The sequence below is a fragment of the Seriola aureovittata genome, chromosome 21 (assembly GCF_021018895.1).
Source record: "Seriola aureovittata isolate HTS-2021-v1 ecotype China chromosome 21, ASM2101889v1, whole genome shotgun sequence".
Taxonomy (NCBI): domain Eukaryota; kingdom Metazoa; phylum Chordata; class Actinopteri; order Carangiformes; family Carangidae; genus Seriola; species Seriola aureovittata.
Genome location: NC_079384.1, coordinates 8,039,146 through 8,065,418, shown reverse-complemented (window position 1 = coordinate 8,065,418; position 26,273 = coordinate 8,039,146). Strand labels below are relative to the sequence as shown.

At 41.7% G+C, this 26,273-nt stretch overlaps 3 protein-coding genes across 3 annotated transcripts; 1 reads left to right on the top strand and 2 right to left on the bottom strand.

The window, feature by feature from the left end:
* Positions 1-533: 533 nt before the first annotated feature.
* Positions 534-15,964, bottom strand: LOC130162423 (ubiquitin carboxyl-terminal hydrolase 31-like). The gene is made up of 16 exons (XM_056366156.1): positions 13,700-15,964; positions 10,218-10,355; positions 9,891-9,979; positions 8,716-8,808; positions 8,366-8,501; positions 7,962-8,112; positions 7,547-7,727; positions 7,348-7,459; positions 7,144-7,238; positions 6,536-6,613; positions 6,238-6,367; positions 5,698-5,817; positions 5,325-5,550; positions 5,053-5,211; positions 4,789-4,941; positions 534-4,696 (listed from the first exon to the last, which is right to left on the bottom strand). Exons 1-16 carry the CDS (start codon positions 14,231-14,233, stop codon positions 3,153-3,155), a joined length of 3,939 nt encoding a protein of 1,312 aa, XP_056222131.1. The 5' UTR covers positions 14,234-15,964; the 3' UTR covers positions 534-3,152.
* Positions 15,965-16,387: 423 nt separating this feature from the next.
* cog7 (component of oligomeric golgi complex 7) lies at positions 16,388-23,591 on the bottom strand. Its single transcript, XM_056366157.1, has 17 exons — positions 23,102-23,591; positions 21,867-22,015; positions 21,467-21,583; positions 20,926-21,094; positions 20,725-20,807; positions 20,460-20,582; positions 20,115-20,313; positions 19,873-20,000; positions 19,581-19,735; positions 19,353-19,469; positions 19,167-19,232; positions 18,818-19,004; positions 18,561-18,701; positions 18,303-18,386; positions 18,047-18,161; positions 17,402-17,545; positions 16,388-17,216 (listed from the first exon to the last, which is right to left on the bottom strand). The coding sequence occupies exons 1-17, from the start codon at positions 23,265-23,267 to the stop codon at positions 17,050-17,052; spliced, it is 2,310 nt and encodes a 769-aa protein (XP_056222132.1). The 5' UTR covers positions 23,268-23,591; the 3' UTR covers positions 16,388-17,049.
* Positions 23,592-24,220: 629 nt separating this feature from the next.
* Positions 24,221-26,165, top strand: LOC130162649 (myeloid-associated differentiation marker-like protein 2). Its single transcript, XM_056366422.1, has one exon. It carries the CDS (start codon positions 24,274-24,276, stop codon positions 25,174-25,176), a length of 903 nt encoding a protein of 300 aa, XP_056222397.1. The 5' UTR covers positions 24,221-24,273; the 3' UTR covers positions 25,177-26,165.
* Positions 26,166-26,273: the final 108 nt, after the last annotated feature.

Below are 26,273 nucleotides of genomic sequence, written 5' to 3'. Positions count from 1 at the left end.
GCAGAGCCTTACTGCTGCATGTCAAGAGAAGCAAGTTGCAGCACCCTCACGCCACAGGCCATTTTTTAAAATTTCATTGCTTCTCAGACTACACAAGAGGTGAGAAGTGAGAGGGTGAAAATGTAATTCCCAAAACTGATGACTGCTCTACAAAATTACAAGAACAGAAAGACAAAGAGGCCGCATTAACACTTAATATGCCCAGCCTTGGGCCAAACTAATAAAACCACAATTGAATCAGCTCTAAATAAATGATGGTGCTGTAGTTTAATAACATATCATCTCTGTCACTGACAGCATTAGATTTGACGCTACTATATATCTTAATAATCCCACAAGTTCAAACTGAAGGGCATTTCTCACGGACAAATTCATGTTGAGCGCTGCTTCATCTCCCCAACTCATTATTTTTGTGTCTACTGGGATTTTGAGGCGAACACCGAGCACCACCAAGTGGAGCAAAGGAGAAATGTGACCCAAAAAGTAGCAGCACAAAAACTGGAAATGCAAAACAAATCACCCAGAGCTGCATATGTCGACAAAATTTTATTTCATGACATTATTGTATTTTGTTGTCGTTTGTCTTGCATTGCTAAAACAATGCCAACACACACTGCTACCCCCCGAAATAAGATGAACACAGTACATGTCAAAAAATTACATTATATCACAGAATATAAATGGAAAAATAAAAAGGTTTTTCTCATGCATTTGTGAAAATAAATAACTCCTCATAGCATTTCACTAGATATATACATCCCTCTCATATCATCAACACTGCAAGATTTCACTTAAAATTGATGTGACGTACTGTACATAAGTCAGTTTATACACTGCATGTGTTGGGTGTAATTCCACAGTATGAACACACTGTAGCCACCAGGCACTGAAGATAATGTTTAGATTTATTCTGCACCATGTGCCAGAAGGCTGTAAAGTAGTTTATGGTCCAGCTGCTTGGGCAAATGATGCACACTCCTCCTTGAATGTGACACTTAGTAGATCAGTAGATCTATAATTGTGATGTTTAATCATTTAAGAATTTATACTTGGTGGGACTCCTTACAACGTTAGTCAATGATACCTTCAAGCGCGATCTGTCACAGTGAAAAATTCAAGATATTATCATATACAGTATTATAGTCAAGATGTTATGTCTATTGTTGTATTGTGACTTTTTTGAGACAGGTTTGAGGTTTGATCATACAAAAATTAAAACCAGAACAACATCAGATTTCAGAGAATATATTGCACATTGTTGCTTTTTTTGGATCTTCAGACAAAAGCAGAGGACTGAGGTCATAATGGCAGCATGTTGTCTTGAACGGTCCCAACCTAACCTGACAAAATGTGTACATTTAGAACCAGAAAACAAGCCTGGCATTAGGTCTTGTACAGCACACTACTGGTGTTGGTCATTTTAATTTCTCAGCTCTCAGAGCAGATGTTACAGATGATAAACGACAGTTATACCACAAGTTATAAACTGCAGCGATGTTTTGTTGCCAAAACCATATAAAAACAATTCTTCTTTTAAAATCTGATTAAAATTGGCATTGTGGGGAGGGAAATGTGAGACAAATGAATACAATACAGAAAACATTAATTTGCAAGTGAGTTGATTTACTTTGAGAGGGTGAATGAGCAATACTTATCATTCATACAAAATGTATATTGAGTTGAAGAAATGTGCAAACAAAGCTTTAATAAAGTATGCCTTAACATGCTCTCTGATGCTGGCATTTGGAAAAATATACAGTTAGAAATATATACACATCCAAGAGTAGCACTTCTACATACTCAGTGTGGGCATTAGCAAGAGTCTGCTTGCATAGTTAAGTGCATGCATAAGCAATTTATCATGCAACAACTGTCATATACTTCATGAATGGTGATCTCTTTTTCTCAATCTCTGTCAGTGCGTTCAGTGTTGATCTACTCATTGATGCAAGCTAAAGATGTGCACAAGCTGTGATGTCACATATGAAAGACAAGAGGATGGGCTGACTCACACGCACCATAATGCTCTATGTACATGTATGGTGTTCAACGAAGGCAAACCCAGCTGTCTCTGAATAATGTTGTCTGTGTGCGTATAGTGGCTTTTTACATTAACCCTGTGTTCGTCTGGGAGGAATGTTTGGAGATGTCTGGCAGTCAGAGGAGGCTGATCCCCATGAGGGACATGGGCACCGCAGGTAAGTGTTGGCATCAGCAGCTGGAGGGCAGAGGTTGTGACGGGAGGGTGGCTGTCTGAGGGGTAACAGGTTATTACTGGTAAATAAAACACAAACATTTAAGAACCATTACAAACCAAAGGTCTCCGGACATTTAACACCAACGACACATGCTTCATTCCTGCACTTCTCCCCGGTCTCTCCATCACAGTCTGATTTTGGCTGCAGAAAAATACTTCTTAAAGGCTGTTGCACAATTACTACATCAAGGAGCATATGTAAACAGCAGTTCAGGTTAAATAGGCTTAATTGTGTTTTACTTGAAATTACATTTTCAGTGCTTAATAAATATTAAAATTGAATTATAAATTTACCAACACCTGCAGTTATACAATTTAGATTAAATACTTCACTATGATTATCTGAGGCACTGATGTTCGTTGTTGACATATGGCTCTCAATATTGAAGGAGAGCTGTACATAAAGATTTTTGGAAATATTTCAGTGTTTCACTGCATCAGCATTTTAAAAATTGCCAGTAAACTTCCTTTGGTGACTGAGTAGTCCATGTTTGATATTTCTCAAAAGTTTCTTTCCACCATTATATATTTGCTTTCCATCTTGTGCAAAGTCACTTTTATTTTCACCTCCTACTGAGATGTACTTCTCCCAACTATGCTACAGACAGAACAAGGCAATATTTTCAATACATGTGCAGTCCATGCTTATTTACAATACAGTATAATATTCCTCAAAAACAATGCAATCCATACAAAGTGCTTTGTTAAAATCCATTCCTAAATAACTATTTAACAATGTGGACAGTAAGTGTCCAGTATGGCAGCTGGTATTCAGTAACCACTGAAAAGCTACAGGTGCTTTAAAGATGTTGGGGTCAGACACTGGGTCTAGTTTGATGGTTAAAACACCTCAGAGCTGCACTTGAGAGATTGTTATCAGGTCCTCAGAAGAACATTACTTGGACCTCTGGCTAGTTTGTGTGGAGTTGATGGGAATTTTTCTAGACTGCATTGTCTTTTTAGCAGGCTCTTTCTTCAAAGGGTCTTTTGAGTTGGCGGAGGACTGGGTGGTCGTTTCTGCTCCAGAAAGCTTGGACTTTGTGGAGGGCAGCAGTGAATGCTTAGCTGCAGCGGTTGCCTTGGAGGATTCCTTGTCTTTGGCTGTGGTCACATTAGTCTTAGCGTCTGATGCCACATTCTGGGCTTTCCTGCTGGCTCCATGTGGGACTCCTTCTTTAACTGCATCCCCACCACTATCCTCTGGACTTCCTTTAGCTTCTGCCGTCCCTGATTTCCCACCATCAACTGACTTACGGGTCTCTTTGGGCCTCAGAGCAGTTTTGAAGAAGGACAAACCTTTCTCCTCCGTCTTACTGTTCCTACGAGGTCCCTTGGATGGTGGAGCCGCGCTCGCAGAGGAAACTCCCACACTTGAGGATCGGAGACTAGCCATAGAGGAGCTACTACTTGAGGTCCGGGCAGCTGCCTTGTTCTCCGCAGCCCGGCCCGGCCTGCCCTCAACTTTACTGGTAGCACTTGACCTGGAGGGAGGTCCTCCAGGGTTAACCTTTTTCTCTGAAACCGCACTGGTCCGTGAAGATTCACGGCTAGTGCTCCTGTCTGCTGCTCTAGTCCTTCCAGAGGCTGAGCCTTTCTCACCTCCACCTCTAGGTGTTGTCCTTTTCTGAGGATTTGAGCTTTGTAATCCCGGAGAGTCACTCTTCCTCTGTTGGGCAGAGTCAGGGCGTAAGACCTCTGGGGTTTGAGATGACCCTTTCTTAGAGGGGGTTGCTGTTCTTGAGGAGCTAGCCTTGCTAGTTTTAGGAGGTCCATCCCCTTTGTCCTTGGGGTTTGATGCTGATGCTGCACCCTTGGCCTGTGTTCGAGACGGTGACTTGTCAACGGCTGGGGACGCAGGAGAGAGAGAGCTGGATGACGTTGAGGAGGTGGCAGGACGCTTCTTGGGACTCCTTTCACTCTCTATCCCGGTCTTTGCTGAGGTCCTTTTGACACCAGTGCTATCTGGAGCCACATTTCTTTGTTTCAGCTCTTTTGCAGCCGCCCCATGTCGAGGACTAACCTGCTCAGCAGCAGTGACTACATTGTTGTTATCCCCGGTCTGGACGGAGGTCCTCTGCTCTGCCTGTGCCACAGCCTTGGAGTGGACCTGCTCTATCAGCTTCTTACTACCAGGATTACTATCCAAGGCTGTGAGGACTGACTTGCCCCCTGAAAGCTTGTCTGGCTTAGGTGACCCAGGGAAACAGGAGGTTGACAGCTTGTTATCAACCACCTCTCCTATCCTCTCCAGAGTCGGAGAGGAGGAGTGGGATTCCAGGGAGAAGCGTGAGGGAGAGTTGGAACGGAGTTGGAGCTTAGCAGAGTGGGGCCAGGTTGGTTTAGTGCCATTTTCATTGAGTACCAGTGGACTGGCAATTGAAGATCTCGAGGAGAACGTTTGTCTTTGCATGCCTCTCACTGCTGGGCGGCTTGATAAGCCTGCATTGTAGAAAGATACACATCAATAAGAAAATATTCATGTTTATAAAATCATCTGAGAAATCGCCTGTGTTTGGATGAGTGTCCCTCACCATCATCCTCGCTCCGTTCACCAGCAAACTCAGCAGACTCCGAGAGGGAAGCCAACGAGGTGCGTCTGGAGGAACCAGACGAGGCTTGGCTAGGTGGACGGCTACCCATCAGCCGACTTATCCAGTGCTCACACAAGGACGAACTGGTGGATCCTAAAGACCCAAACAGAGAGTGGCTGATCATCTGCAATATATTCCATAGAGCACACCCAAACAAATACAGTATGTAAGGAAGTGTACAGCCTAACATCAATAAAAGATTACCTCCCACAGAGCTGTTGGCAGACCAGGAGGGAATTGTGGCTCGTCTTTGATAAAACAAGATGTAAGCAGTCTGCTTGCACACCTCATCTTCAGACATGGGATGAACATCGCTATCATCAAAGCAATACCACTGTCCATCAATGGAGTTCTTACAGTGAGCTACAAGACACAATGCAATAAAATGTTAAAATATCCTGCAAAACTTTCATAAAAGCAAAATCAGTTAATACAACAACCATATCTGTGACTGCTTGTGCATGGTGCTGTGTTACCTGTGTAATGTCCTCCCTGCATGGTCCCATGATGGTTGCACACTGCATACAGGTCATAAAGGTAGTCCTCCGGATCACGGCCCAGCCCATAAGGCCGTCTCCATGGTGACCAGTGGGAGGGGAGACTCCAGCTGCTCTGGCTCCTCTTTACCATATGGGGTGCCATGTCCATACCCGTGAGTGGGAACTTCACCATGTTCTGCATCTTCATCCGTCGATCCCCATCCTGAAGGATGCAACACATTCAAGTGAGTATATTCTTTTAAAAGCAGTTCCTACTCAGTAACATAATACATACATTATCTCTAATTCATTAGATTTTTTTACTTTTAGAAATCTGAGCATTGTGGCAGCTTCGTTTGCAAGAGAGTACCTGTCTAAAGCGCTTCAGGTGAAGTATGAGGATGTCTGGCAGGGTCCACAGACTGAGCTTGATGCTGCCCTGCTGGAGCTGCTTACAGTGTGGACATCGCCATGCATCATCAGGAGCGAGCTAAAATGAATGTGGAAAAATATCAGTTATTAAAGAGCAACCAATGTCGGTATCATGTTCTCTTATGTCGTGTTGTTTTTTATCTGTTAACATGTATGTATGTTTTTTTGTGTGATAAAAGGTATGAATTTAGTTTTTTTTTTTACTCATCTACAAATACTAACCCCACCCCCGACAACATCTTAAATTCACCTCTGATGTCAAATCTATAAATTACAATCTAACAACACACCTGCAATTTACCCTTCCCTGTCTCCTTTACACACTTGAATTAAATAGTCTGCATTAGTTGGAGACGAGCTGAAACTGTCAATGAATGTTAGCACGCAGCAAAGATTGACAAAAACGTTCTTTAATCCGCGTATTTATTCAGTATCAGTGATATTCTCACCGACTACATGATCCCATGTCTCAGCCTACCTGTTCCTCTTTGGTGTAGAGTTGAAAGCACTGGGCAAGTGAACATGTCTGAGGCTGCAGGTGCTGCTCCTTTACTTGACGCACACTTTCAGCATCTGGGATGTATTCGTCCTCAGTTCTTTTGAACAGACTGTGGGCATAACATGGCACACAAGTCTCACAGGGATCACGTAGAACTTCAAACATTACATGTGTTTGTGTTAAAATGCTCTGACAGAAGATACAACATGTCACATCACACATCTGCCCTGAGCTTCATCAAGTGAGTGAGATTAGTTTTTTGCAAGAGCTCACTTACTAGTCTTTTGTCTCCTTGTCCCATTCAACGACAATTTTCACATGAGGGGGCCCTCCAGGGCCGCAAGACTTGTATGCCCTGTTAAAAATTAGATTAAGAGAACCCCAAATTAAACTTCCCATTTAAGACATTTAGCTGATACTCATACAGAATTATAACAGTACCACTGACTGAAGAACTGTAAAGAATATTTGGAAGCTACACTGGACTAAGTTTCATTTTGAGACTCCCACTACAAGCCACTACTACAAATTGTTTGTAAAATGTGTTTTGAAATTGCACATTGGATCCCAGATGGTTTTAATAAACACTTCTTCAAGGGTTCATTTTTGTTTGTTGAAGTAGTGAAGCAAATGTCATTTTTTTCTCATTCCCTCCATTTAAAAAAAATCCATGGAGCAGCCACAGAGGTTAGCACCTTCTGAGAAGGAAATCCATAAAAAACAGGCAAGCTATTATACATATTTTAACATCAATACCATTGAAGAGTCAGCCTACATACTGTAGCTCTTCAATCAACTTCAAATGCATTGAACACACTGCAGGATTTATGTAACGACTACTCAAGTGAGGTAACACACCCCCCTTGTGGTGGTGAGTGACATTACCTCTCCACAGAGGGATGGCAGAGTGGCTGTTCCTCCTGAGGCAAGAGATATGTGATTCCAACCACTCCTACCACACGCAAAGTGAAGGGCCCCACCTACAGACCATCCAGGATAAGATATTTTAATATATAACACATGAACGTAATGAAAGGATGATTCAAATCAAAGGGTCTGCGTGGATAAGAGCATGCTTAGAGTACGTACCTGCACAAAGACTCCAGGGCGCAACAGATGCTGCATCTTCTCCAGGATCTCTTTCTGAAGTACATCCCATGTCACTGTACGCTCCAGATACAGAATGAATGGATTACCAAACCTGCACGGAAAACAAAAGCAGTGAGGTTTTAAAGAATTCTTTGAGTTGATGATGGACATTCTTGCACTTCGTTGCTCATTAAAGTACCTGCGTCCTTGCTGTCCAGCACAGGCTCTGTTACACACCAACAGGACAATCTTCTCAGCCTGCCCACTGTTCTTATTAGGACTCTGAGGTGGTGTTGTAGGCTCTTGTATTTGTGTGGCTATCCTGTTATTATCTGTGCCGTACTTCAAGTTGTTCTGGTTGAGATTTGCATGTGGGCTTCCTGAAATCAACACACAATGTTTAAAGTTACAAACTTTTTTAAAAAGTGAAAGCCATACACTACTTTATAAACTGCCTCAAAAATCAATCCGACATGCAGGTCAGTGTGTGCAGCAGCTTCCTGAATAAAGCATTTCTCTAATATAAGTCCATTTCTAATCTAATCTCCACTCCTACTGCCGTAACGAGACAAAGAGCTAAACTAATTTCTGGGGGAATACACAGGATGTTGTACCGCCTCGCTTGGAGCGGATCTGTTCTGGTCTGAACAGCTCAGGTGTCTCGAAAGCAAAGATGGAGTCACTCTCCTGAATGATCTCAAGGTCGTCGTCGTCATCACAGAAGGAGCGATGAAAGCCATCATAGTACATTTCAGTGAGGACGATCTGAGCAGAGACGGGGGAACAACAGCAGAGCGTGGGTTGCAGAAGAATTGGTAGCAAATAAAATCAATGAGGTATTACTAAAAAGGGCAAATAGCAGAAGGACAGGAAGACAAACATAACCACCAAATTCTCTCATGTCTAACTGAAAACACTCATCCATCCAGTTTCCTCAAAGTAGCACACACTCTCTTTAATCCTCTTCACTTTGATGTACTAAGGGTCTTAAAAAAGGAAGTTTCAAATGAGGCAGCACCTGTTGGGCAGGGATTTTGGTCTCTTGGGCCACAGCTTGTCTCAGTCTGGACACGGTGCCAGAGAGAGGCACCGCCACCCCGACTCTCATACAGTGGGAGCACTTTCCTTGGTACACCACTGTCACATACAGTGGCCTGCAACACAGAAAGATTGAAATTAATTGGCTGTTTCATAGCGGCAGCTGGACTGATGTTACAAAGATAGATGGCATCTTCTAATTTTAGCTTTCTCCTGTCAGATCCTTCATGGTGTTTGTCTAGGCTGGGTTTGACACCGTTTTTAATGCTGGGATAGAGAGACATGTTTTTTTTTTGTCTTACTTGTAAACTAGATACAGAGCCACCTTACCGTGTGTGAGGTACCGGGATTGGCAGTGAGATGCAGAGGAAAGGATCAAAGGTGTTGCTCTGTTTCTGGCAGTGAGGGCAAGTCAGAGAGGACCTACACAGAGACATGATGACAATAAAGCAAAGCTGCTGGATTACTGGTAGTTACTGTTAGTTACTGCGAGTGTATCATTTTAAAGGATTACTTCAGTGTTTCGGAAAGTACATTTATTTGCCTTCTTGCTGAGAGTTAGATGAAAACATTGATACCACTCTCATATCTGGTTAGCTTAGCTTTAGTGTAATGACTGGAAACAGGTGGAAAGAGCTGTCTCTGTCCAATGGTTAGAAATCTACCTTCTTACTCTAGAGAGTGAAAACAACACAGTGTGGTTTTAGGGTTGAACTTCACAATGACAACAAGACTCCAGGAAGTCACTGTTCCTGGCTAACACACTCCACATAACCTCCTGTAAATCCACAACTTGCTGATTTTACATAATAAAAAAAAAATTTACACTTGCACAAATTAAACAAACAAGATACAATGTGTTTTCCAGGTGCTGGAAGTCGGCTTTTGCTACTTTTGGTGCAGGGCCAGGCTACCTGTTTCCCTCTGTTCCAGTCTTTGTGCTAAGCTAAGCGAACCGGCTAATAGCTACAGATTCATATTTATCGTGCGGGCATGATCTGTACAGTGGTTGCTTTGATGTAAAGCTCATACATCTGCATAAATATGTGATATTACTGGTGCATTTTTTTAAGCATCAGTGCTGTAGATTACTTTTATAGAAAAGTACAGCAGGTACATAAAATAACATGCGTGCTTGATGAAAGAGGACTTTCTATCCCTAAAATTTTAACTTCAATCACTTGTTGTTATCAAGTGACCAAAGTTCGAAACTTAGGTTGCTTGATGACAAGATGACAAGAGAAAAAAAGATAGTAAGTGAATCTTTAGAAAGTTTAGAATATTTTATCACAATTTGTGTTTTATGTGTTCAGCACATGTTGTCAGAGTTTTGCACAGTTTCCCTTGACTTAGACGATGCAGGTTGTTGTGGACATTGTTTTACTACTTGTGAATGTTCCTCGTTGATTTTCTGATAATTAACATGTATGTGAGTAAATTGTGTGAAGTCAATTTACATTTGGTATAAATAGATAACAGTATATACCAGTGATTGAAAATTTCACCTGTATTGTGCCTGAAACAGCTCCTGTACAAAAGAGCCAGGTGCTGGTAGTGGAGATCCTTCAGGGGGATTTTCTTCTTCTACTGGAGGCTGCAAATATAAGACAGACACTGAACAGTTATTTGGGACACAATGTAATGCACGATAAAAAACAGCAGCAGTACAGTTTATTGCAAAATTGATCGGTCAGGTAACACAAAAGGAACAACATCTAGTAAAAACATTAAGAAAATTGTCCAAAAATTTAGATTATACTGGTCTATAGCTGAATATAGAGTATCCTATACTGCAAATACAATGTCTATCTGTGTTGTAAGGTGCTGTTTACCTTCCGGGGGGGTCTGATCTCAGGGTGGACGATATGATTGAGGTCTTCATGAACTCTATCCAGCAACCAAAGGAGGAATTCCTGGGCATCGTGCTGGGAGTTACCCCTGAACTGAAGGGCACTCTTGGACACCACATTCTGCAGCAGATAACAGCGGAACAAACAAATTAGGTCGTAGCGCATCGCTCCAAAAACAGGGAGATGGTTTGATAGTGCAAGCGAGTTGGCTGATCATAAAATATTCAGTGTGTTTGACCAGGATGACGATCAGCACTATCCTAAAGGTCAGCAGAGGTGGGGGGGCGATGTTTGAGAGAAGCTTTTTAAAACCAGGACACAGGCTGAAAATCGACAGCTTAACCTCACTAACAATTAGCTATTGGAGATGACAACAGTGTGTACTCTACAGAGCCACCCAGGCTGGCAGCTATAAAGTCACCTCTACTCACCAGCTATCAAATGTCACACAAGGTCAAAGATATGGGGGGGGGGCTGAGCACCGTGTGCCGTCCCAGTCACTCCCATGGGACACTGTTCCTCATTTTGAGGACATTACCAAGGCAGCCTCTGCAATTTGTGCAAACTGTGATGCAAACAAAGAGCGAGCCTTCCTTCTGTGGCTTGACCACAGAGGCTCCCTTTAGGTAAAGGTCTGTTTATGAAACTAGATCTCAAGCTTGCCACAGCAGACTCCTCCGATTATGAGACAGTTTTAAGGCGAAAACACAGAACCACTGGGCGAAACGAAACGTAAACACGAGCTGTTTCAGTGAAATGCCGAGCAAATGTTAATGATGCATTGTTTTAAACATCTGTATCCCTTTGAAACAGACAGAATTAGTGTGTCCTATGAATTATCAGGCTGTATGTGAAATATTTAGTGTTTATGAAGCAATCTAATGGAGAGTGAAAAGAAAGACTGGGGTCAGATTTTATACTATTGTGGAAAAATAAATGTTTTCTATTACACATTTACTATTCAGTGTTTCATGTATATTTTATACTGTTATTTGCAATAAAATTGATTTTGCAGTGTTTACTAATTCGTCACATTTCCCTTGACAGTAAATAAACTATAAACAATTTTTGTATAGGGAGTGATTTCTCATGAGTAACAGGAAGTTGATCTGAATATCTACACTGACATGAAAACATGGGTAATTTAGTTTAGGCAGCTTTCAAGTCTGTGGGATTGTTAAGGACCAGTTAAAAAAAAATGAATTCTGACTCAACAACCACAGTAGAGATACTTGAAGTCACAAATGTGGCAAGGGCTAAAATGTCCCATTAACATAAAGTAAATATTAGAACATTTTCTAACACTGATCCTTTGCGATATTAGAAGAAGTTGATAAAGAAGCTTTTAACTTTTCTATTTTATTCCATCCCAGATATTTCACACAGCAACAGTTTGGGAAGAAACAGATTATTCCTCTCAGCAGTTGTGCTGATCAAAACCATCATTTTGACTTTAAGCAGGTTAAGCAGGACATTAATTAATGAAAGACTGATTGCTTGAAACTCATCATTTATTAACATTAGAATAAAGAAGATCTACAGAAAAGTCTAATAACTGTATCAACCATGGAGTTTGTGTTGTTTACACACTGCCATCATGTTGGATTTGTTTTACCATCAATCATATTATGAAATTAAGTATCATTTTTCACCATCAGTTAACGTCCTTCCTAATCTTCTATGAGAGAGTTTGTGTAGCTCGTGCTCCTCGGCAGTTTGGATGGTGAACAACAACATAATCTTCAAACCTATTTCTTTGGAGAGAAAATGGATTCTGAGGCACAGTGGATGATTCCCCTGTGTTATTACTACGGATGTCTCCCTAACGATCTTTAAGTGCTCTCAGTTTAGGCTCAGATTGTGGTCTGAGGCAAGAGGCACAAAAGCGCCACATGTGCATGCTGAGCAGCAAAGTACACGAACCACGAAAATAGCATGCTTCAATTAGCAGCGTTTAAGTTTGTGATCTATAAATTGGAGAGCAAAGTACTTCCAATCCATCTACATGTTTGATTTTGTGAGATATTAGAGAGAAAGTCAGTAAAATTTTTACTGTATGCCGCCCCACACACATCAGGAACAATGATATTAAAAAACAACAAGTACGATTTACTTCGGAAATCAGCTTATTTCAAATTAAAATCTAAATTGTTTAAATTTTCCTTTTCTGAGTACCTGATACTCCTGATAGCTGTACTTAATCTCCCTACACAGTTAAACATATTCAAGGCCTCTCACTCTGAAGAGAATAATCTATATCCAATCAGACAGTTTGTACTCTGGCTGGCAACCAAGGCAGAAAAAAATGGACAGAAATAGTAACACTCTAAAGAATAAGCAAAGTGTTGAATAGCCCTGTTCAATTTAGTTCCTCTCCTTCGTGCATTTTGAACTTCTGAAAGAAGAAAATAGCTTATCAGACGGAAAAAAAGACACACATAAAAAATAAAAAGAAATCCCTGTTGCAAAGAACAAACCTTTGTGATTGTGACAGGCAGATTTTTCAGTGCTGGGATAAGAGTTTAAGAGGCAAAACGTTGAAACAACAGATGAGGCTGGAACAAAAGCTGATGAGTGTGGGACGGACAATCAAGCAGTTCAAAAAAAAAAAGCATGAGTTTTATTACAGCTCAGCTCTAGGACTCAACAATCAGCTGAGCAGCTCAAAGAGCCTTTTAAAGAAAGGAGTTTTAGTCCAGGAAAACTGATTTCGCCTCTTCCATTATGATTCATTCTCCTATAAAAAGGGTGATTATAAGCAACTCACAACTGTGAACTGTGCTGTGACTCCTGTATAAAAACTGACACTTGACAAAAGAGAGAAACTACCTTGTTTTTCATATAAATGTACATAAAATATGGAATGAAAGGTGGAGATTTGAAGTCGAGGGCAGACTATAATAATGCCAAATGAATGATGAGCTCCAGAGGCTTGTTGACAAGAAAATCAGTCATTGAAGGCTGCTACTTAATCACCGCATCTGACCCTGTCTGCAATTATTCTGACGAATGAAGGAATAAGGGGATATTAAACAGGCTCAAGTTCATATTTTTAGGCTGACCAGTATAAGGCCAAAGCATCTGCATTTGGTGTTGTCAGTATAAAATAGCTCACTTAGATGCCTTATCCTTATGGCAGAAAACAAAAGACAACCTGGGGCTGAGGTATCCAGTAATGTTATCTGTAACAATCTGAACTCAGTTGACTTTACTTTTCTGTTGTGAGTTAGACTTTCAGCTGAAAAGATGAAGATTTGCCACAAACAAGAATCAATAAATGTGAGGGGGAAAAAAAATCAGGACCTGTAAACTTAATTATTGTATTAAAGCAGTTACACTGATATCATTTGAGTCTGTATGCACCATACAGCTATCCATATATGTCAATATAGTGCATGCACTTCATGCATTATATTTTGGGGAGGTATTGTGAGATTAATCATGTTTTGAGACCTCACACTTACCTTGAAGTCTCTGCTGTGCTGAGGTGTGTACTCAAAGGTCCAGAGCGCCCGAACCAGCCCGGACAGCTGCTCCGTCACCTCCCCCGCCTCGTGCAGCTGGCTCCCCTTCTTCTGGAGCAGCACCCCGTTAGACTTGGCCTTCTCGTTGTTGCTGGTCGTCTCCCCTCCTTTGAACTGCTCCAGAGCCAGGTACTCAGCGAACAGCTCCGTGTTGCTCAGGCATTGCAAGATAGCGTTCATGAAGCAGGTGTTGCCGTGGTTCTTGAGTCCGGCGACACCGGGCACCTTGTCCCCGAAGGGAAACCCCCCGCAGTCGCTGTCGTCGGACGGGACTGACCCCCCGGTGGTGGTCGGGATCAAAGTTGCGTCGTCCTTCTCGTCCTCGGCGGCCTGCTCGTCGGTGCCGAAATGAGACAGAGTCGACAGAGTCCGGAGAACTCTGTTCATAAAGCTCCCCACTGAGCGGACCGAGCTCCTCCGGAACAGCCTCTTGCTGAAGGATTTCTTCTCCTTGTTACTGACAACTTTCGACATGGTCAGTCCGATGTCTTTGCCCGCGTTTTACGCCTTAAATCCAAAGAGGGCCCCCCCTTTATTCAGAGCACCGCTTCGTCCCCATGAAATGACAGCTCCTTCACTTTCTGATGTTTTACACAAGGCCTGAGCATATTTCACACAAACACAAAGGCCTGGCAGTTCTGGGGATCATATCATATGGATACAGCAGAGAAGGATCAAATCAGCCCACTTGCAACACTGCGTCGGATTGCATAAACAGCCTCCATGGAGAGCCACTACCAGGGCGCTTTACATGAATGCCTGGGGTAGTCCCGCACCAGCCAGCAGCCATCATCTCTAGCAGTCGGTCGGGTGAAATAACACAACCTGTGTCATTGTTTATACACAAAAACAAGGCGCTGTGGTTGACTACCAGTGGACACAATGTCAGCCAGACATAAACATCAAAACAACCTTTCACAATTAGGCAGAGAGTGACGCGCGGAATTCCTCATCATTTATTAAAGAAACCGCAGCTCCACCCTTTTAAAGGTATTCCTTCACCTCCGGTCATCAAATCCACGCGGATGTTGAAAACGGATCGGTTGGTGGTGTTTACCCTGTGAATGTCTTCCCTAAATCGCCTCCACAGTGAGCGCGCTCGCACGAGCTCCGCCAAACCGAGGGACCCCCCGACCGGAGCGGCACTGCCCGCCGCTCCCTCGCGCCTGCCTGCTGTGGAGCATCATTTCGTGAGCCAGATGTGAAAGGTGCACGTTTCGGTGTCCCCATCCGAAAGTTTCGGAATAGTTGTCTTAGTCTTCGTGCGTCTTAATTCCCACTCCGGATGGGATTCACGGCGAGGCCGCTTCTCCCGTCTCCATCATCTTCTGTAGGCACCGACACTGCAGGCAGGGCGGTAACGGCTGACGTCAGGGCCAAACACTGGTCCATGTTGGAGTGGAGCAGGTACAGCGGCATGTGATGCTGGATGATGCTCCATCCATCCCCGTCTCTGGACAGCATGGACACTGCTCAATGCCAATTGGTCAGCAATGTCAATATATAATCACATCATTAACAGATAATAAAAAGACTAATTCTTTGATCGAGCCAACAAGTTCACAGCAAACTTTACCATGAGTCTGAGTATTAGATGAGCTATTAACCTTTAGATATATTAGTACATTTTATTGTAATTCACTCCGCTGTACAACATTAAAAAAATCATTCAAAATTATATAATGTAATTCTATTATGGAAAATTGCCCTTTTAACAATGTTATATTATTACATATTCCACCATATTATTGTATTAGTATTATTATTAACATATAAGAAGCATGGTCAAGGAGGAGCTATTTTTAAGTATTTTATATATTGTTGGGTAGGTTCATCTGTAACCATGCCATTAGTAGTTTTATAAAATGATCATGCCATGTTTTGTATATAAAATCTTAATATGACAACTATAGTAACTATACTGCAGCTGTTGTGTAGTAAAAATTATAAATCCAATTGTGTGTTTTATTTTCTATTGTTAATTATTTTGATGACTTAAAGATTGTTTTAGTCTGTAAATGTCACAACCTATAGTGAAAGGCTATGTATGTCAGTTTCCCAGAGCCCAAGGTGATGTCTTCAGATTTCTTTTTTGATTGAGAAACAGTCCAAACCCCAAAAATATTCAATTTACAGTCACAGAGAACCACAGCAGATCTCTACATGTGAGAATCAATGGCATTTCTGCTTAATAAATTACGTAATCAATTATTAAAATTGCACCAAATGATTAATCAAAAATAATCAGCACTAGTTCAAATATTAGATTTGCCCATTTTGCCAAAAATATTTTTTTTCCTCTTTTTCCTCATTCCTCTCAGTCAGGAGTCTTACCTGTGTGTTTCAGTAAAGTCTTCTATTTCTGCAAGTATTCCCCTGACACCTGACTGTGACAGACGTGCCAATTTTCATGGCTCGAGGGTGCAAATACATGCAACATCGGTTAAGAACATAACATGGTAAGACAAGACACTTTTAGACATTGGATTCACAATCTGCGTTTGACAAGCTACGGAAAAGGTCACACGTTTATTAAACTAGATCAGTTACATTAGCAACTCATTCTGCCCCCGCATTTCTCAAGTAAATAAAAAATAGCTTTGGAAAATCACACAAAAGGCTACATCATAGTGTTGATGTAAATGTTTTATGTACAGATTTTCAAGATACTGCATGGAAAAATTAGTAAAAATGTCCACATGGAGATTATTCATATCATTTATCCAGCCCCTACTACATCAGAGAGAGAGTGATAGACAGATCCTCTACCTTTACTGTTTAAAGTCAACTGCTGAACGTGAGGCTCAGTTACCAGAAAAACAATAGCGCTCATATCAGAAATATTACCTTTATTATTATAGATGAATTATATCAGTAAGATAGATTTCAAATGCTCTCACACATGCCCTGATGTACATTTTGTTATTTCCTCAGATGCTTCAGCAACTTATAAACGCAGAGATTAAAGATGTAGTGTCAAGACACTTTCGCTTTTTGGCTTGACTTGAAGGCATTATCACTGATGACACTGTCACTTTAAGTCACACTTAGTTCAAAATTAATCAGTATAAAAAAAAAAGTCTGGACCACCCTGATTTCAGTCTCTTAACATTCCCATAACTCCCATACATATACGTATGTACGTGTATACATATACACGTAGACAGAACAATAAACCTAAAATGCTGCCGCCCCAAACAATCCAGGAATGGATAAAACATCGCTGCGAGTCCCCGGTGCTGCTCTGGGAGCCACTGTACCTACATAGTCCTTCTCCCTCTCCCTTACTGTTAGTAGTCGATGCAGCGGAGGGCAGCGATGGTGGAGGCCAGTCGACGAGGCAGCAGTTTGGTGGTCTGTCTGTAGTTCTCTGGCTTGGCTCTCAGCAGGGTGACGATGTGCTGCAGGGTGCGGGAGGGCTGCAGGCCCAGAGCGTCCATCACGTTGCTCAGATAGTCTGTGAAGCAAGAACAGGAGTCATCACCCAAAATGATTCAACATACATTCATTTGCCAAGGAGCCAGCATTTCATTGCCTTTTTCCCTGTGAATATTAATAACAATGTCAATATATATCACTGTTTCTCTTAGCCATCAGTCACGGCTAACTGCATGTGTCCATCCAGCGTTATGGTTACTGTACCGATATCTGTGGCCAGCTGTTTGGTGGAATGGGTGCTCAGTTGGGGGATGAGCAAGATGGCATCACAGTAGGTCTGCATGGTTGCCCGAGCAATGGAGCCCAGCCAGTAGTCTGCTGTGTTGTCCAGCTCGGGAAGGTCATCACCTGGAACAGAGGGAAGGTGATGTTTCAGTCAGTCAGCTGACAGGGTGTGAAAGGTATAAGAGATAGTGGCACAATTGCTGAGACGTTCTTGGAGAGGTTGGTTGGGAAAAAAGGAGCCAAAGATGGAGGATAAAGGTTAAAATTAAAAGGTAAAAATAAAAACCCAAAGATAAGAAAAAACTAGTGCTGAATCCTCAACTCTTTAGGTTCTCAACTGCCTTTGCTCATACAGTAATGTGGGCTAAATGGCTTTTTATTTAAATATCCAATTAAAATTAAATTTGTGCATATGCTCACACATAAAAGTTTCACTATGCTAAAGTTATGAAGTATCTCTCCTTCTGACTGTGAATTTCTCAGGAAAATGAAGAAACTATAAGTGCAGAGCATTAGGGCTTCAGAGCTGAAGCGGAAGGCTTTGTGGAAAGAAAATAGCGGAAGAAAACAAATATCGTTTAGAGAGACAGATTGAGAAGAGAATCAGGACTGATGGTCAGTAACCTTGCTCTGGAGGGAAAGGCAGCTTCCCAGCGTGTAAAGCCATTTCTAGTGCCGGGTCCTCCTGTGTCACAAATGGCTCCAGGTGGAGTGGCAGAGACATCAGGTACTGCCCTATCTGGAAGGGGACAACATAAACTAATATTGTTTGATACATCCAGTAATGATCTGCACTCAGCAATTTAATTGGTATAAATTATGATTTAGGAATAATTTACTTTAAAAATCAGGGCTTATATTCAGATCAAACCTGACTGACATTTGTAATGTATTCTTGCGGCGACAGGCTGAAAGTTGGCAGGTCCTCTGTGTAGCTCTCTCCAAAACCGGGTGCCTCTTGACTCTTATCACAACGAAGGAGCACAAATCAAACAGCACGAGGTGAGATTAAAATAGATACAGCAATGCTCAGATGCACACTCACACATACAATCCAAAAGCTCTTAGCACTCATACACTCAAATCACATCCATCAGTATTTGAAATCAAATAATCTAGAAACTTGACACTTAATCACCTCCATCTTGGAGACGAGGCAGAGCTGGTGTTTGATCTGCAGGAAGACGGAGTCGAATGCCAGCTGGTTGGCCTGCTGGTTGAGTCTGGTCAGAGCTGCTCTGGGCTCAGCTAACAGGCTGGAGTTACCTGTCCCCTTCTCCTGCGAGACAAACAGAGAGAAATGCATAAAAACAGCTGCAGAGGGTGTTTGACTGAGATTCAGTTCTTTTCAGAGAGAAATCACCAGACTTTTCTGACATCAGCACCACTCCATACCTTTAATGAGTAGAGGACTTCCATCAGGCTGTTATATTCAGCCATATTGCCCCTCTGAAGGTAGTTATATTCCTGCCATGGGTTCTTGGTGGCGCTCTTCCTCTCTGTGGAGCTGGCCTCCTGGATGCCTGCCAGGCTGCGGGGGCTGTATGACTCTGACAAGTACTTACCTGCCGTACCCAGGATCCTATAGGAGGGATTGATTGATGACAAAAAAATTTTTTTATTAAATTCCCTTAAACTTGATGATGTGACTGACGATGTGCCACAATTATACTGTGTACACAACAGTTTAAGGTAAGATGGGACAAGTGGAACATGAAATATGAATCATGAAAGTTTCTCTTACTTGTTTGACAGCTGCTGCTCAAACGCCCCACATTGTCTCAGTAACTCTCCACAAGTGGCAATAATCCTGCAAAACACAACAGAAAAAACAGTTAAGTATGGGCAACGTCTTGTACACCCTCATCCTCAAACTAGTAAGGTGTGTACCACTTGGTTTTTCGGATCTGAAATGTAAAGGAGAATTAACCTGACTGAGTTCTGGAATGCTGTCCAGTCCTCCTGAAAAGAAGATGAACTAGGTGTATCCTCCATTTTACACTTCTTCCTGATTGACTGCAGTGTCGTGGAGAAATCAGACACATACCTACGAAAAGCACAGCATTAAAACTGGCAACATAAATCAAAAGTTCACACATGCTAAAAATGAGGCAAATTATTTCTACCAATATTCCATGTGAGAGTCAAGGGTGTTTACTTGGTGAAAAGGGCTTTGAGAGCTTTAAGGAGGCCACACACGGCCAGTCCGTCAGTCAGTTTGACACAGCGGTCCACAGCCGCACTAGACAGGCCAAACAACTTGCCGACAGAGTGGCTCAACTCTTCTACACAATCAATTACCTCCCCGTGTTCCTAAAAAGAAGAAAGAATATGGAGTGTGTGAAACATGAGCGGCACCAACTTTAAGAAAAGAATGAAAACGGGAAGGGAATCAGACAAAAATGACAGTTGTGGCAAAAGTGTATGTGTATGTTTGTGGGTTGTGTTACCAAAGGAACGGCACTGATCTGGATGAGGAGGTGACCTTCCTCCAGATCTCCATACTGTAGCTGATAAGATTTATAGGGGTCGTACAGCGCACACACCAGCTCATTCACCTTCAGCAGGTTATTCTCACCTGGAGAAGTAGAACAGACGTAACATGAGTAACATAAGTGAGCTACACTCACCACACCTTCAATCAATACAGTTTCTTTGTTTTGAATGCATCATTTTTTGGCATTGTGCAGACCCAGGTGTGGCAGCATGGCAGCCTCCAGGCTGTGTCCAAAGGTGGACGTAGTTTGATGGAGTTCCAGCAGGGTGTCAAGACGCTGCTCAAGAGCTGCCCGCTCCATGGCCGTGCTCAGGCACACAGCGATGGACGGCACCATGGCCCCCAGAGTCTGGATCAGCAACACTGTCACCACTTCATATGGGTTCTTGAACACCTGTTGGGTGTTGACAGTTCAGGTAAAGTTTGGTATTGGACTTTTTCTGACTGATTACTGTCCGGCAATTTCAAATAATGTGTTAGCGTCGATGCAACATGAAGTACAACTTATTAACTGTCTGTCAGTACTGTAGTGTTTCTGACCTGGCTGCTCCACTGGAGCTGAGCGTGCCACGTGGAGAGCAAGGTGTCGTAGAACTCAGACAACTGCTGATTCAGACTGAGCTCGCTCTGAGAGAGATCCTGCCAAATGCTCACCAGCTGGCCCTGGAGAGCCCAAAACAAACATTCATTCACAAATGGACAGTAGTGCATGTCTCCACCGAACAGGTTAAAAAGAGAATATGATTTTGTGATGGTTCATTTATTAATTAATAATCACGGTCAGGGAGAGGCCCGTCACACCCACCTTGTGACACTTATAGTAGTAAGCAAGGAGCTGTGGCATTCTATCTATCTCTGTGAAGACTTTAACAAACAGCTTGGCTTGGTCTGCAGAGAAAAAACATGAAAACATACAGTAAGCATATGTAGTGTACACTGACAGTGACCTACAGTGAACAAAGAAATGGAAATCTAAAACACAATCGCACTTGTCACAGGTTTTTACCTATAGACATGGAATTAAAGGTCGCTACTATCTGTGGACTGGCGAGGGCCTCCAGTCTGTTTTTCAGAGCCTCCAGGTGGACACACTTTTCAGAGTAGTCTGGTGTGTCCACCAGCATGGCCAGGCTGTTCTGCATGCTGGTCAGCTTGGAGGAGATCACTGCAAGGTCCTGGGAGAATAAAGAAGCATATTCAAGCTTAATGTCAACAAGCCAACACCTAAAATTTTATTGTCAATTCTTTCCTACTTTACAAGTATGAGATATTAAATATTTTGATCACTTTTTCTGACCAGAAAATCTGTTGCTATCAATTGCCTGTGATAATCCATTAGGAGCTAACTACAGGATTTAGTTGTGTATGAACTCCTTCTCTTACAGTATAATAAATATATATGTCCAACATAAAAAGGAATTCAATCCCATGATTTTCATATTGAGAACATTTATATAGACGGTGAGAAGCTGCCACAACACAAAGGTTCAGCGAGCTCTACAAAAACTTAACAAGGAAAGTCCTTCAGGAATTTATTTCATTTATACCTGTGTTTTGAAGGTCTCCTCAATGTCTGCACTCAGTGTGCTCCACTTGTCTGCCTCCTGTAGAGCCTCAGCTGCCAGCTGCATGCGGCTCTTCACCTGATCTATCTCCACCAGGACCTGGTGAATAAGACCCACAGAGAATACAAGTCATGCATAAGAAATATCCTCAGAGCACCCTGCACAGTTTATGGTACTCAGGCTTTGATGATTCCGCTGCTCAAAAACAAAAGACACTAATTGTTTCAATAATATCAAATTCATCACTTGATCCCTTTAATAGTCAATGTAGATATGTGTCTTTGTTTAACATGCAATATGTTACTTGTGAACCCTGAATATACTTCAAGCATGCAAGTGCTAATTATCTAATAATGTCATAGCAATGGAAATGTTCACACACCTGCATTGACTGCACAGTGTCCTGCTCAAACTTCTTGATGTCCTCTTTGACCAGGACCATTTGCTCTTTGAGGAAGGAAGCCTCCTGTTTCACAGCCTCCACATCTCGCAGCACTCTGGGCATATTTTGGAGGGCCTGATGACTGCTCTCTACAAAACAGGAATACAGCAGTCTTTCAGTTACTGAAGCACATAACAAGAAAATTATAGCTGTAACCACATTATATCATAGTTGGTGCCACTCTCTAGAAAAACAAACTGAAAACAGTCATTACATGCAGTTCTCTTTGGTATTAGTTTTAGCTTTGAATGATGTGATTTCTCTGGTGTGCTGATGCTTTTTTTCCCAAGACATGAGAATTGTCTTGACCTTAAGCAGTAAAATATATTTTTTATATAGGGCTGAACAATATGCAAAATATTCATATTGCAATTAATTTGACAGATACTGCAATTGTGATTAGAGTTACTGGTAATGGTCATTTTTGCACTTCATTTTCACTTAGTCATCATACACTTAGTTGCCAGTTTATTAGGTAAGCCTAGCTAAAGGTAATGCAGTCTAATACAGCAGTCCTGCAACAAATCCTCCCTTCATGAGGGTTATAACGTTCAGTTTTTATTGAAACTCAGATGGTGTTGATTCAGCTGATTCAGCTGATTCTACCCCCCTTTATATGAATGGCACATAAACACCTCTTTGTATAATGCAATACAATTCAACAGCACCACAAAAAACATCCTGTAAAATGATCACAAAGTTGAATCAACACCTCTTTCTGACAGCATCAACAGATGTAGCTAAATCTACTTAATAAATTGGCAATTTAGTGTATGTATAGGATTCACATAAACATCACTGTCCTTTGTCCACTGTCTACAATCTTGTCCATCTTATCACCTTCTTTGAATTGTTGCAAATGTACAAACTCTCTCAAGACCACACATTTTCAAACTTTCCACAAAAACATAACTTGCTTTTGCATAATTTTAAATAGTGAAGTCAGCAACGATAAATAACTATGTAGATATAGTGTAATGCCCTACTGTGTAGACTGAGTCATAATTTATATATATTGAGAAGTGTTTCTAGTATTTAGTCTATCCCACATATATATCATCAGAAAAGGTAAAACACTTGACAAGAGCAAATATTGTTAAGAGAGGCAGCAGGCGAAAGAAGACGTTTGTGGTGCTATAATGGAAAGATACACTAGTTTTCTTAAACTAACTGACCCTCAATAGCATTGTTGACCTCCTGGATGAACAGCTGCAGTTTCATGACCAGTGTGGCTGCGTGTGTGTCTGCTTTCCCCGGCGCGTCCTTCTGCACCACCTTGAAGGCGCCGTTCACCCAGTCTTTCACATCAAAGTCATCGTCCAGGAACTTAGAGAAATCCATCTGGTCTCCTCCCTCCTTCCCCGGTGCAAACAGCTGGGCGGTGTTCAGTCAAACTCTGCGGCTGCAGTCTGTGTCATCGACCCATTGCTAACGTCAGGCTAGCTAATTCTTCCCAAACAATGGCTTCGACACGAATATAAAATAAATAGCCCAAGAAAATGAAATTATCATTACAACTAAATATAGTTCCAACAAGGCGACGGCTTCCTCCAGAGTTGTTTTTAAATGTCTACAATTTCAAAAGGAGAAAAGTACGGACATATTTCTCTGTGTTTGGCTTGATGCTATTACTGCCACTGACACTTGACAACAACTTCCTCCTTGTGCTTTCTGTTTATCTTCCCCAGAAACAGGCGCCAGCTCCAACAGACTGGCCTACTGAATAAAAAAAAATGTATCCGCAGTATTAAGAATATTTCGTCAACAAAATGGCACAGTTTGTTTGTTTAAAATATAAATCTATCACATTTGACCGATAAAATGAGCAAGGTGCACATACAGTGGTTGGGTTGAAGCAGTGTCACAAATAAGTATATCCGTGTAGAAACGTTTTTTTTTTTCTCGCCCTTTAACTGTTTAAAGGGCTTGTTTGCCCTGAGCTTGTCTCTCAGGCAGTCCTTCATTCCAGGCTTTGTAAGTCCCTAGACATCTGCACCTCAAATATTTTAGATTACTATGGTTATGTTACATCATTGAATATATAGCCTGTAGGTCAGCATCCCATTACCTTTCTGTAATAGTGTCCCTATTCAAATAATGGCTTTACCTAGTCAAGCATCAAGCACAACTTCAGTTATTTCATATCGGTTGTAGCAGACATTCATCCTTACACACAGCCCATTTCATGACTATTATGCAAACCAGAAAGGCAATAAAAGACTATAAGCAAAGTGGAGTTGGAAGGCAGCTTAGCAAACACACCTCATCCACTTTCTTGCAGCTACCTGGGAGGACATATACCTACATTACAGGCATATTTCAACCACTCTTCAGCTCCTTCAGAGAGATGGGAATAATTGATAGTATTAAGGACACCTTATCCCAAGCAGTGTTTACTCCTTCTTCTCTGTTATCCGGACGAGGCGGGCTACATATGGCTCAGATCATTCTGTCTCTGGTCACCTTCGTCCTGGCTGCCTTCAGAGGAGGGAGCAGCCATACCTACTGGAACTACGCCATGTTCACCTGGGCCTTCTGCCCCATTATGACCCTCATCATCACCATCATTGAGATGTTTAAACTTGACATCGTACTCAATTTGTTTTGCATGGACTGGTCAGACTTCACCACTGGGATGGCCATGTCTTCAACACTCATGACCGTTTCTGTTGCTATCATATATGCCAACTTCTATGCCTGCCTGAAATTAGCATGTCTGTATGGCTGGATAGTGAGTATATTTGCTTTCTTGTGTGGTATGGTCTACACATTTGAAGTGGTGAAGGACAAAATCCTGGACAAGAAGGAGGGGAAGTACCTTGCTGCTCTGCCTGGATTCTTCAAGGTACTGGAGGCCTTCATAAGCTGCATGATTTTTATATCACTGACTGGTTACAGAGACAAGCCGGCTCTGATCATCTGCGTCATAGCTTATATCATTCCTTTCCCCATCCTCCCTCTTATCATAGCCACCAACATCCTCAAGAAACTGAAGAAATGCTTGCCTTTTAACTTGGACAGATTTGTGTTCATATTCCTGGTCATCTCTGTTGTGCTGTATATCTTCACTGCTATCATGTGGCCCATTTTTATGTTCAGGAACAACCCTCGTCCCAGTGACTGTCCACCCAGCTTCTGTATCTGGGCCATTCAGTTTATGGTTGCATTCCTGACGTATGTGAATCTCATTCTTTTCACACTGGACCTTATTTTCACCTTGCTTGGTATCTGTGGCTTTAGCAAAACATAAACATGGTAGAGACTTTCCAATCATCTTTTTAAAACATCCAAACTTGAACTACAACTCTAAATAACTCTTTGTAATTCAGGTAATAAAAAATAAAAAAAATAATTCATTTATTTATTTTAATTAAAAACTGTAAGGTAAATGCTCAACATATCTTCCCATAGCATTAAAGTAAAATGCTTGAATAATGTTTGTGTTGTCAGAATGTTTAAAATGTTTGAACAATGCTTTTAAAGCCTGGTCTCAGGTTGGTGAACACTGCCATTTCTGCACTGAAGTCACATGATCACATTTTCCACATCTGGGGAAATGTAATTGGTTGCACACAGTCTCCAACGGAGCAGAAACAGCACTGCAGCTGTACACCGCAACATCACAGACTGAGGCTTTGAACATCCACTCAGAACGCCAGAGCTAAAGGGTAATCTACATTTTGTCATGCCTCACGTGTAACTTGGTCCAACAAACAAGAGCAGAATTAACACACGATCACATTATACAATGTATAATGTGATTTCAAAGCAGAAAATGGTGCTATCATCAAACAGACTCACAATCAGACTGGAGTTGCAAAATAGGATTTTTGAGCATTGGGGTTTCTGGTTGCAGTCTTTTATACAGAATATTAATTTATATTTTCCATGTCATATGTATTCATGAACAATGAGTACAGTTCTGTTGAAGCTGAGACTTTTAATATTAATCTGTTGTTTTGTTTTGTCCCATATGACGTGTAATCAAACCTAAAATTACACATGAGCTCTGTGTGTAACTTTCCATTCACCATTTTTATACTCCCTGATGTGTTGCTGTGTATCTTGAGTATATTTGGAATATGAACTGTCTATGGCACTGCCAATGAAAAATTGTAACTTGCAATGTGTCTGTTCCTGAAAATGAGATTACACATGAATGAACACACCTGAGTTTCCTGCGATCTGTCAGCCACAGACACCGGTGTGAAGTGTGTAGTGGGAATAAAGATGCTCTGAAGAGACGCTCTCATGTTCTTGTCCTGATTTTTTCAATACCAGCTGAAAATGGCTTAAAATGATAGAAAAATATGTATGTTAAAAAAGAGACAGAAAGGCATTGTGTAT

Coding starts and splice junctions, on each gene's coding strand:
- LOC130162423 (XM_056366156.1), bottom strand. CDS start 14,233: ATGTCGAAAGTTGTCAGTAACAAGGAGAAGAAATCCTTCAGCAAGAGG. Junction 8,502..8,715: donor ATCCCGGTACCTCACACACG/GTAAGGTGGCTC, acceptor TCTGTGTTGCAG/GCCACTGTATGTGACAGTGG. Junction 4,942..5,052: donor TGCCAACAGCTCTGTGGGAG/GTAATCTTTTAT, acceptor TTGGGTCTTTAG/GATCCACCAGTTCGTCCTTG.
- cog7 (XM_056366157.1), bottom strand. CDS start 23,267: ATGGATTTCTCTAAGTTCCTGGACGATGACTTTGATGTGAAAGACTGG. Junction 19,470..19,580: donor CTCAAAGCCCTTTTCACCAA/GTAAACACCCTT, acceptor TGCTTTTCGTAG/GTATGTGTCTGATTTCTCCA. Junction 17,546..18,046: donor GCCTTTCCCTCCAGAGCAAG/GTTACTGACCAT, acceptor CCTCTGTTCCAG/GTGATGACCTTCCCGAGCTG.
- LOC130162649 (XM_056366422.1), top strand. CDS start 24,274: ATGGGAATAATTGATAGTATTAAGGACACCTTATCCCAAGCAGTGTTT.